The 11,738-nt window shown below is 37.0% G+C and overlaps 1 protein-coding gene across 2 annotated transcripts; it reads left to right on the top strand.

The window, feature by feature from the left end:
* Window positions 1-2,875: 2,875 nt before the first annotated feature.
* Window positions 2,876-10,201, top strand: eno1b (enolase 1b, (alpha)). 2 transcript variants are annotated; one of them, XM_006783302.2, is made up of 12 exons: window positions 2,876-2,964; window positions 4,567-4,661; window positions 4,839-4,934; window positions 5,464-5,522; window positions 5,628-5,697; window positions 6,624-6,757; window positions 6,879-7,101; window positions 7,251-7,448; window positions 7,889-8,090; window positions 8,673-8,781; window positions 9,095-9,153; window positions 9,940-10,201. In XM_006783302.2, the coding sequence occupies exons 2-12, from the start codon at window positions 4,577-4,579 to the stop codon at window positions 10,007-10,009; spliced, it is 1,305 nt and encodes a 434-aa protein (XP_006783365.1). In that variant the 5' UTR covers window positions 2,876-2,964; window positions 4,567-4,576; the 3' UTR covers window positions 10,010-10,201. The 2 variants fall into 2 exon arrangements, with proteins under 2 accessions (XP_006783365.1, XP_006783364.1); XM_006783301.3 differs by lacking the exon at window positions 2,876-2,964 and adding an exon at window positions 4,168-4,436.
* The last annotated feature ends 1,537 nt before the right edge of the window (window positions 10,202-11,738 follow it).

Here is an 11,738-nt window from a genome sequence, read left to right as displayed (position 1 = left end):
TCGAGAAATTACTCATCTTTGGAAAAGAGAGTTTATTACAGAGAAATGTCTCTTTCCAAAATAAAAGCTATACTATATGCTTCTTCTGGGCTATATTCTCAGCAACATATTAAACATATCAGGTCCCCATGAGGAGAATCATGTGCTAACGGCTGTCTAAATGACTCGGGTAAAGTTTGTAGCATGCCTGCTTGTTGTTTTTGTCTGCTTCCACTTGTCTTTGCACTAGGATGATGTCAGAGTAAATGTGCAGTCATATTCGTTGTGTTCCCACTAGTGCTGTCAGCGTTAATCTCGTTGAAATGACGTTAACACCACAACACGGCAAATCTCCGTTAAGGAGCTACCGCGGATCGCCCTGTGCGTGGGGCTGGACGGCCAACACGTTAACGAGCCATCTTTCACTTGAAATTTTTTTTGGTCATTTTTATTAAGATATAATTTTTTATCGGCAGAGAATAAAATAAAACCTGTCTTCCAATTCATTGCATTTGTGTGTGTGTGTGTGTGTGTGTGTGTGTGGTAGAAGTATCGGTTTTTGTACTCTGTATCGGCAAGTATTCCAGAAATGTCCAGGTAACGAGTTCCTTGTTATCGCTGTGGGTTACTCTCGATACTGTAGAGTTTCTTCTCGTCTCTCCTATATATATATATATATATATATATATATATATATATATATATATACATTAAATCACTGAGAAAGCATTTAACAAACATACTAGAAACATACTAGCACAAGAAAGATTAAGATTACCAGCTGATAAAGATGATATTCGTCATTCCACATTTCATTTTTTCAAATGTAGCATATGGTTGTTCTTGTTTGCTGGTGATGGTGCAATAAAGAAGAAGAAGAAGAAGAAGAAGCTGGGATAGATTTAAAAATCTCAGAAGGCAGGGTCAGTTTAGATGTACAAAAAGAAAAGCTGCTGGGGGAAACCTAAAGTCTAACTGGATTAGGATGCAAAAGCAGCTAAGACCCCAGTTCAAGTCCTAGCCAGCCAGCTGGGCCTTTGCCACATGCCATTCCTCTGCTGTCTTAGCCAGCGTTTCCTGTCCGTCTTTAAAAACAAAAAAGTGACTGCCATTATCAAGTATTGTGAAATCTTATAAAGAAAATGCAGATTGTTTTGTCAAAAAGGGAACAGGAAACATGACAAATTTACTAGTGTAAGATCCCACGTGTTATGTTTTCCGATCACAAGATTATGAGTGCTAGGTAAGAACAGCAGAGCCAAAAGTGCTTAAATGAAACTTGATATGAAAGCCTGAGGGTGCGGCATCAAGGGCGTGATGCGCAAAAGTGTCATTACACAAAAGAAGATGCACAAATAAGTAACCCGTCATTTGATCAGATTTGGGGAGAATCTGAAATAACAACAAAAACAGGTCACTAAGTGGGATCGAATGAAATACAGATGAGTGCATAACAGCTTCACACAAAAAGGCCACTCCCATCAGGGTAGATTCATTCCATGACAGGATAAAGCAGCTTACTCTCAGCATCTTGTTTTGATTTGCAGTTACTCTTCTGTCAAAGCAGAGAACTGGACCCAAGCATCCCAGAAAAATGTGTCTTACTGCATGAACAAACTGCCATATCCCTTTTTTAGGGTCAAAGGTTTAGGTTTTTCCTTTATTTTGTCACTCATCGATAAGTGTGATAATAGTATTTTTTTTAGATCACATTGTTTTGTAACATTTTAAAGAAACATGTATTTAGATTTTTTTTTTTAAATGGTGTGCTTGGTGTAACCTGCCCAGGTAATCTAAGGCTAATGTCTTGAAATATTTCAGATTAAAGGTGAATCAAACAATAATTATTATCACCTGACGTCAAAAGATTCAGGTAACTTTGCCCTTTGACTGTACTTGACTGTTGACAGATTTAGGTTTACATTTGATGTGTGAAATGAGGAGTTTGTCTCACCTTCCCTGCAGTGTGTTTAAATGATAATAAATTCAAAATAATTACTTAAATCAGCAGTTTATATGCGTTTAAATGCCAGGGTGGCACACCTATAAACAAGTGGCTCTTATTTCTTAGGAAAAAACTAACAAAAGCAAAGTGAATATTTTGTCATACAGAGGACCCCATGTCATCTTTACAGCTAACTGAAAAAGGATTGCTGTCTCTTGAAAATGGATTTAACAAACAGCTAAACTCATACATACGTTGGTATTGTGTGCTTTCTGAGCCATATGGTGCAACCAATGTAAAACTAGGATGTTCTATCAGAAAAATCTTTATTTCATTTAAAAATGTGTATGCTCTTGGTACCAAACATGAAAGTTAATACAGATGAATAAAGTAAAAGCCAGTTTAAATTGCAACTATATGCCAACAGTAAATGGTAAATGGACTGGTTCTTATATAGAACTTTTCTACCCTGATAGAGAACTCAAACAATACGCCTCATTCACCCATTCAGACACACTGATACAAGCAGTTTGCGTTTGTATGCAAAAGTCGGGTGGCGCAAATGCAAGAAATGCCACTTAAATTATGGAAGTATGTTGTTTAAAAGTTACAGATCTATTATATCGCTTACCATAACAAATGAATTGACTTCTTTAACCAGAAATTGCATTTAAAAACAACAACAATGATAACAATTTGACAACAATTTGGACAGAAAATTTCAAATTTGGATTCATTGCTCCATAAAACTTGTTGCAACTGATTTTCAGTCCAGATAGATAGATAGATAGATAGATAGATAGATAGACAGATAGATAGATAGATAGATTTAGATAGATAGATAGGTAGATTTTTACCTACAAGATTTACACAGGCTACTGTAGAAGCTGATGGGGTTGTAGTTCACATTGGAAACTGTAGGGGCAGCAGCACGCACATAGGCACTATTCTTCTTCTTCGTCTCTTCTCGCTCCCACTGTACCCGGTAGTTTTTCTCCTGCTCTACCACAGACTCAAAGTTTTCTGCATCTGTTGTCAAGGTAATTATTTCTGGGCCACGATTAATTAATGTAATTGGCCGTTTTGGTAGGTTTTGTTTAATAGTTTGTTTTCTCTGTAAAGTTTAGCTAGCTGATATTTGTCAATCATCCCCATCAGCAGCGCTGCTGCTACGATCGAGGTCCGTATATTTTAAAAAAAAGTCATTCATACATTCTGCGTTTAGTTTACATTTATGTGTTTATCTTTAACTGAGGGGTTGTATCTTCCCATTCAACCACCTTTACTTGCTCAGTTTTTAATTTCACAATGCCAACTTTTAAGCTTAAGCTCAGATTTCCTTGAGTATGTGTCCCTTTACAATCATTATATTTTGCATTAATGGAAGTCATGTAAGAAAAGGTGTTAAAATGTAAAAATATTTATATATTCACGCTAATTAAATATCAATATTCTTTGCCAAAAAAAAATCAAATATAGTGTTTATAGCCTTTTAAAAAATATTTCTCTATAAAATGGTGGCAGTGATTTATTTGGAGCATGCTTGGACACACGGTACATAAGATAAAAACGGCTTTGTGCAATTCTAATAAGCTTGAAAGTCAATATTTAGTATGACCACCTTTATTCTGCATTATTTTTCATGAAGTCTGCAGAGGTTCTCAGTCATCCAGGTCATGGAACAGTTTATTAAGCAAATCAGATAATGCAAATCCATTATGAAGTCTTTATCAGACCCTGCTGCATAAGCCTTTAGATCTTAGACCTTTATGCTTCAATGAATGAATTTTCAAGCCTCAGAGCATGCTTTTGAAATTCTGCTACACTTTTGAAATTGCATATTCCTGAAGACACTGCGGCAGATATTTGACTTACAAAGATTTAAGTGTGTCTCTAGATATTGCTATTTGAAGATGAGTCCACAAAAAACAACTTAAAAACCCATCTCATCAGGAATAACTGGCAGTGGCAGATCAGTGGGCATAGATACCCTGTTATCCTAAGGCACAGACAGCAAGAACGGAGGACTTCTCAGAGTTGCCGCTTCTGTTCCTACTAAGAGAATTGGATAACATTGGGGAGCTGTTTCTCTAATGTTTTGTTGTTGTTTTGGTGTTTTCTGTTTTTCTTTACTGGGTTTCTAGCAATCCTCATTATGTTTTGGCTTATTTATCTGTTAAGCAAATGGAAAAGATTACTGAACATGTCTAGTCATGTGGGTAGTATTGGCACAAAAAAGGAGTCAGTGTAATCACGATAGCATTGTTAGCATTGTTACTCTTCATGAAAACCTTGAAATCCTTCATGTTTTTCTGCATCAACACAAACAAACTGTAACTGGAAGCTCAACCTTGCTGTGACAGACACAACCATTTCCAGCTGCCATGTGATTAATCAGATGAGGAGGCCTAATCCAATTAGCATACTAGCATGCATGTTGGCGCTCTTAAGCTTGCAGCTAGGTCAGGATATTTTTGTTTGAGAGCTTCGCAGAGGGGAGAGAGTGAAAGAGGTATGGGAGACATGTTTTAATAATTCAAATAGAAACGTACATATTATTTTTTGTTGTATGTTTATTACATTTACAACAGCTTTTATTTTTTTGTCCGATATTAACAAGTGCAGCTCTGTTTCTTCTCAAGGTCCTGCACCATGTCCATCGTTAAGATCCACGCCAGAGAGATCTTCGACTCTCGTGGTAACCCCACGGTAGAGGTTGACCTTTACACTGACAAGGGTAGGCCTAAATGTGCCATCTGGGCCGGTTTTTGTTTTTTGTAGTTAAAATAATGTTCATTACCTAAATTGTCCTTAAGATGTGGTTATCTATGCACGTTTTCTTTTGTTTGTTTTATTATTATTTAGCCATTTTTTATTCTTCTGTCATGCTTCTGTTTGCATGTACCTTTCCCAGGCTTGTTTAGGGCCGCTGTACCAAGCGGGGCATCTACAGGAATCTATGAAGCCTTGGAGCTCAGGGACAACGACAAGTCTCGCTACCTTGGGAAAGGTTTGTACACATTTCCTTTATTTAATTTCATGAAATTGTTGAAACATGTTTGGTTTTTAATAAAGAAGCTTTATTACTTAAAGTATAATTCATTTTTTAAGAAAAATACTTTAAATATTGACTTTTGTATTTCTTCTTTGTCTTTCTATGAGTTATCACAACTCGCCATTCTCTCTCTCTTGTTCTCTTTGCCAGATATGAAAGGGTTAGTGAGTTCCCATTGCCTGTCCTTCTAATTTAAAATAAAAAGGTGTCCATTTAATAGTCGATCAGTGTGCATGGTGGGCTGCCTGTAAAGCATGCTGTCATTTCAGTATTGATGATTTGCATGTTGATTTTAACATAGCTGCTAAAACACTGACTACGGGAAGTAACAGAGTGAATTACGCAAACATCTCTTTCTTTGTGTCAAAGTATGAATTTTAGAATCAAAAGTTGCACGTTCTGCTAAATCTATGGCTTTAATATTGAGATTGCAAGGGTTGCCCATAATATTTAGAAAAAATAATCTCTAATGTGTCCTTCACAGGAGTCTCACAGGCTGTAGAGCACATTAATTCAACCATTGCTCCTGCACTTGTTGGCCAAGTAAGATCATTTAGTGTCTGCATTTTCTAATATGTATGCTAAGTAACCTTTGGAAGGATTTCCATCGATGATGAAATGCTAATGTGAATCTTACTGTCTGCTCAGGATGTGTCTGTGGTTGAGCAAGAGAGAATTGACCAGATGATGATTGACATGGATGGCACAGAGAACAAATGTAAGTGACAGAAGCATCTGTACTATTATGTACACTACAGCATAGTCTTCATAAATGTCTGCTTGATGACAGATTTCTCATACCTTTAATGGTGATGTTAAACAAATGAAGCATCTAATCAGCAGAATTGCAAAATTGTTCCAATGAGAACAGTTTTGTTTTCTTCTAGTTGCACTAAAAGGTTTTCAAATGCTGTGTTTAAGATGGAGTAGTGAGTGAATGTGCAGTCTTTGTCCCCTCAGTCCAAAATTACATTAAAAAGAACCTTTTATTTTAACCTGTTATCAGTCGAGTTTAAAGAAAGGTGCCCATAAAAGGTTAATGCAACAGCGGTTTAAGACCTTTGCAAATGACCACTGGATTGGAGGATTATGTAGCGAGCATAGAATAGAATGGAAATATCCTTTATTGTCCCTCACTGAGGAAATTCAGTAATGGTAGGTTTATTCTTCCCCTCATGCATCGTGTTATAGCTGCGACACAAACTAGAAATCATCCTGCTCTCTATGTCACCAGATGCTCCGCAACACTTATTAAAATGTAGTATACCCATCTTATAATGTCCTCTGCTCTGGCTACTGGCATCCTGCAGTCCTAGGGGCTAGGAAAAGGAACTCGGGGTGTGAACCCAGCAACAATTTAAAAAAAAAAAAAAAAACGACCAAAATTTTGCAAGAAATAGGATCTGAAGAGGCTGTTTGCATGCTGTTATGAAAAAACAGTGACATTTTTCGACGAGTATGTTATACATATTGCACCTTTAAAGATGATTGTCATTAAGCGTTTACTGTCAAATTAGATCCATTTACTTCAATGTGAGACGAATCAAGGTGGTTCACCCTGATTTTTTTTTTATTACTAATGCAATATTATTACATTTGAAATATTTATATACATTATGTTTTTTGTTCATTTTCAACTAACAGCCAAGTTTGGAGCAAACGCCATCCTAGGTGTGTCTCTGGCTGTTTGCAAAGCTGGTGCAGCAGAGAAAGAAGTCCCCTTGTATCGCCATATTGCTGACCTTGCAGAAAACCCAGAGGTCATCTTGCCTGTGCCGGTGAGACTTTGTTTATCTGATGGCATAAATTTGCTGGCCTGTCTTCATTCAGTTGACCTTTCAGTAAACGTCTTATTATAATTCTAACAAGCCTTATTTTTCCATTCTCTGCATTCATCAGGCCTTCAATGTGATCAACGGTGGCTCTCATGCAGGCAACAAGCTTGCCATGCAGGAGTTCATGATCCTGCCCATCGGGGCTAGCACCTTCAAAGAAGCCATGCGCATTGGAGCCGAGGTTTACCACAATCTCAAGAATGTCATCAAGAAGAAATATGGCCAGGATGCCACTAATGTGGGTGACGAAGGTGGCTTTGCTCCAAATATTCTGGAAAATCAGGAAGGTAAACATTTGTGCTAAGGATGTATTTCTGTTGTGTCTTATTAAATCTATAATGTCGTGTAAAAGAAGTTACACACAAGTTATACGGGAATATTCTTTCAGTAACAAATAATGAACACGTTTGTTCATATGTGATGTTTAACCTTGCAGCTCTGGAGTTGCTGAAGGAGGCCATTGCTAAAGCAGGGTACACAGATGAGGTTGTGATTGGCATGGATGTGGCAGCATCTGAATTCTACAGGGATGGAAAATATGACCTGGATTTCAAGTCACCTGATGACCCGAGTCGTTACATCACACCCGACGAGTTGGCTGATCTCTACATGAGCTTCGTGAAGGATTATCCAGGTAAAATCCCGAAACTGTCTATTTTTTGCAAATAATCCGAGTTGTAAGTAGTCATTTTAAAGTAAAGCATCGTTTTTGCTTCTATAATTAGCACAACAGTTTTCAGATGAACTCAAATAATTAGATTTTTTTTCCTAATGATCAGTTAAATGTGGATTTGATAAATTTGCATTGACTGAATGTGCCATTTGTATACAGCAGCAATGGTTGCTGGATGTTGGCCTCTTTCTTACTACTTAAAAATTCCAATAAAATCAATTAACTTAATAACTTAAAGCTACATTTCTAATATTCCTCTATTGAATGTAATTGCAGAAGTGCAACAATCAGATTGTGTTGTTGGTGTTTCTTGTCTTGTAGGACTTCTTTTAATAAGTCTTGGACTTATTAGGTTTTAAAGTATCTCAAGGCATAGTAATGTTGTTTAACTGTCCTTCCAGTGGTGTCCATTGAGGATCCATTTGACCAGGATGACTGGGCAGCCTGGACCAACTTCACTGGCAGCACTGACATCCAGGTTGTTGGCGATGATCTGACTGTGACTAACCCTAATCGCATCAGCAAGGCTGTGGAGGAGATGGCCTGCAACTGTCTGCTGCTTAAAGTCAATCAGATTGGCACAGTTACTGAATCCATGAGGGCGTAAGTGAACCTTTGAAACTCATACAAATGTTTATATAAGTATTAGATTTTAAGGTATGAGTGACGTGACTGTAATGTTACTTGAGTTGAGGACACTTTATATGTCACTTTACAAAAAACTTTTTGCTTCATTTTGCGTGAAATATGTATCATGATCACTTTGTCGGTACAGCAAAGTATATAAAATAATTTCTTTGTTTAAGTAAGTAGGACAACCTTTCGTGACATGGTTCTATGGGTTTCTCTCTCTCTTCAGTATACATGTGTTTATGCCCTTGGTTACTATAAGTAACTGTAAGTACTGTAAGTGTAATCAAATCTTCCCAACATGTTTCATTTCATGGAAACCCTAAAAGTCTTGCCCAAATATCCCAACTAAGCTTTAATCTGGTGACAGTGCTGATGATGCTACAAGCTAATGCTAACCAGAGCAATCGAATGATAACGTCATTGGTAGACCTTAAAATGCAAAGAAGAGAGGAGGGATGAAGAAGAAAGTGAAAAGAGTGAGAAAAGAATCATGAATTGTTGGAATTGCATCATCCATGTAGAATTTAAGGAAAATCTCGTTGCTCTCCGCAGGTGTAAGATGGCCCAGCAGAACGGCTGGGGTGTGATGGTGAGCCATCGATCTGGTGAAACTGAAGACACCTTCATTGCAGATTTGGTGGTCGGCTTATGCACTGGACAGGTAATACTTGATGTAAAGCTTCGACTTTTTAGAACATAAAAAAATGACACTTGTTTGTCTAGAATCCAAATGCCGCATCGTATCTGTGAGAAGGGAATTGGTGTTCCTAAACTGGATGTGGATTTTAGATAGATGACGTGCTTGCAATGTATAGAATAAAGCACTGTATGAATGTATGGTTAAATCTGACTTTAAAGCACTTTGAGAAGAGTAGAAAAGCAGTATATAAATGAAAGTCCATCCTAATTATAATAATACAACTTGAGCAAATGTATTATAAATGCTAAAATAAACAATGCTTTGACACACTCAGATCAAGACCGGAGCTCCTTGCCGCTCTGAGCGTTTGGCCAAATACAACCAGATTCTCAGGTGAGCTTTACTCAACTCACAAGTGTTATCATGCTTTCCTGAAATGAGCATAAAAAGTGTAAAACATGAACAAGTGCTTTAACCTCCTAAGACCCGAACTCTTTCATGGCATGCATTTTTAATTCCTCTTTGCTATTTGAGTTGTTTGGGACCTGATTAATGTAAAAACAAAGGATTACGTGTTTGTTTTTCATTTGTTTTTACCTGATTTTTGTTTCTGAGAAAAATGAGATCCACATATGAGGACATTTGCTTTAAATTTTGATAGAACAATGGCAGTATAATGTCCTTGTAAGTGGATTTCAGGCCCTTGTTAGAGCAAAATGTAGTATTTTGGTCTAGACAACCCAAAATATGATGTCCACATATGTGGATCCCAGGTCCTAGGAGGTTAAGCCTGGATTCTATCATAAGGCCAGTAGGTGGCGCTAGTTGTGGTTGCAAAAAATATTTCTGCTCCTATAGAAGTCTATGGGAAAATGGCTTTAGTGTGTTTACAGAAGTCAGTGTTTTGACCTCTATAAACATCTTTCCGCTGAGTTTATGCATTCAGTCACTTGTCTTGGGTCATTATTTGTGATATGAACCAGCACACTCACTGGCCAATGAGCATGCAGCTTAAAAGTGAGACCCACCCATCGTCATCACAACGGCTTTTTACAGTCAAGATGGCAACAGTAAATTTAAAAGTTAATTGAAAGTAAATTTTGTATCAAATGTTAAGTGTGATGAAAAGACCTCTTACTAATTTAAAGAGCAGAACTAATTTTGAGTCTCTCACTACAGAATTGAAGAGGATTTGGGAGACAAGGCTCGCTTTGCTGGAAAAAACTTCAGAAAACCAGTGATAGAGTAAAGGGGCGAAGACTTTACAAATATGTGCATGCACACAAATGCACAGTAACTTGTTTGCTAATAAATGAAAATACATTTCAGCAATAAGGATAAATGTAGAACTACTCACATAAAACCTGCTGTAATACTGAATAGAGAACTACCTGAAACTACTTGAACTCTGACTCTACAATAAAGTTTTCTTCCATCTTAAGTTTCTCTCTTTTTGTGGAGTAAAATAATTATTGAAATCTGCTGGAGTTGACACAATACATTGTGATTATTTCTTTTTATTGTGCATATGTTACATATTTTACTGTTACAATTTTTAAGATGCCTACACAATGTGATCTTCATAGTATCTTTCCAGATGTTTGGCTTGTACACAGCTTTTTTTTTGGGGGGGGGGGGTCAGCAGTTAAATTAAAAACAATGAAGCTATTTGGAAAATGAGATGACTCTACCTCTAAATAAGGGGGCCTGCTGACAACATTCAAATCTATTTCCAATTATCTTTTGACCTGCCAGCTTCATTGAATCGTTTGTCTGACTGCTTGAAACAGGTCACAGAGTGGCTGTCTGCCAATTCTCTCATTTTAAATGAGAAGAAAACTGAGATTATGGTGTTTTATAGTCACAGTCCACGAGATCGGCTAGCTGCCCGATTTGGTCCCTTTGTTTGCTTTCTTACAGACACTGTAAGTAATCTAGGTGTTTGCCTGGATAGTTCATTTAAGCTGGATAAACAGGTTTCCTCTGTGGTTAAATCTGGCTTCTTCCAATTGCGCCAAATGTCTAATGTCAAACGTTTAATACCGTACAAAGACCTTGAAAAACGTATCCATGCCTTTGTGACCTCCAGATTAGATTATTGTAAATCGCTCTACTCTGGACTCCAACTCGCTCACCTCCAATGATAACAGATGTTCAGAATACAGCGGCTCATCTCCTAAACAGAACTAGAAAGTTTTTGCCTCCATTGCTCCAGTGCTCTCTGACTTACATTGGCTGCCTATTGATGGTATTCCATCAATTTCCAATGAGCCCTGATGGTTTCTGGGTTCTTCCTGAATATCTCAAACAACTTCCTGTCATCTGAGGGTGACACTTTAGGTCTTCCTCCAGATATTTGCAAAAGTGTTAACACATCGTTGTTATACTTATGTACAGATGTTTGTAATGAAGATCCTGGAATCTGCAGTTTAGAAATGGTTCTACAATTCTTCTTAGATGTCCACTGAGTTCATTGGATTTCCTATCGTTCAGATCTGAGTATTGTTCAGTCCAGCGACTGGCAAAAAGAAACTTATTACTTGTAGTCAGTTTTGATCATTAATTAGATGTCGATGAAAGAACCTTCAGCACCACCTAATAAAAGATTTAAGTGCATGTTTGTGTGTGTACTATTGACCCTGTGTGGATTAAAGAAAATCCAAAATAAATTCTAAATTTTGCACCCAATTCTTGTTTTTGTTTTTTTTAAATAGACATTAAAAATGTTTGCCGTACAGTATTTGACCCTGGAGAGAGCGCGAGAAAAAGGCAGTTTATACAAATCATTAAAAGTCCATATTACCATGACAGTCATTCCCATGAAGAGTGTGTGCAAACTAATAATAATAATAATAATAATGATTTATTTTTTAACGTTATTGTTACATTATATATTAATATTATTATTATTGACAATTAATAATAATATTTAATGGTTATTTTGTTTACTTCTGTTTGTGGTGAACTCAAAGCAAATG

Source organism: Neolamprologus brichardi, chromosome 5 (genome assembly GCF_056152115.1).
Source record: "Neolamprologus brichardi isolate AB-2024 chromosome 5, ASM5615211v1, whole genome shotgun sequence".
In the NCBI taxonomy this organism is placed as follows: Eukaryota; Metazoa; Chordata; class Actinopteri; order Cichliformes; family Cichlidae; genus Neolamprologus; species Neolamprologus brichardi.
The sequence above is the reverse complement of the archived record's forward strand: the minus strand, read 5'-3'. Positions and strand labels throughout refer to the sequence as shown.

Excerpts from the sequence above, each read along its gene's own strand:
- eno1b (XM_006783302.2), top strand. The coding sequence starts at position 4,577 with ATGTCCATCGTTAAGATCCACGCCAGAGAGATCTTCGACTCTCGTGGT. Across the intron at positions 4,662-4,838 it reads TGACCTTTACACTGACAAGG|GCTTGTTTAGGGCCGCTGTA; the intron begins GTAGGCCTAAAT and ends TACCTTTCCCAG. Across the intron at positions 9,154-9,939 it reads AAATACAACCAGATTCTCAG|AATTGAAGAGGATTTGGGAG; the intron begins GTGAGCTTTACT and ends CTCTCACTACAG.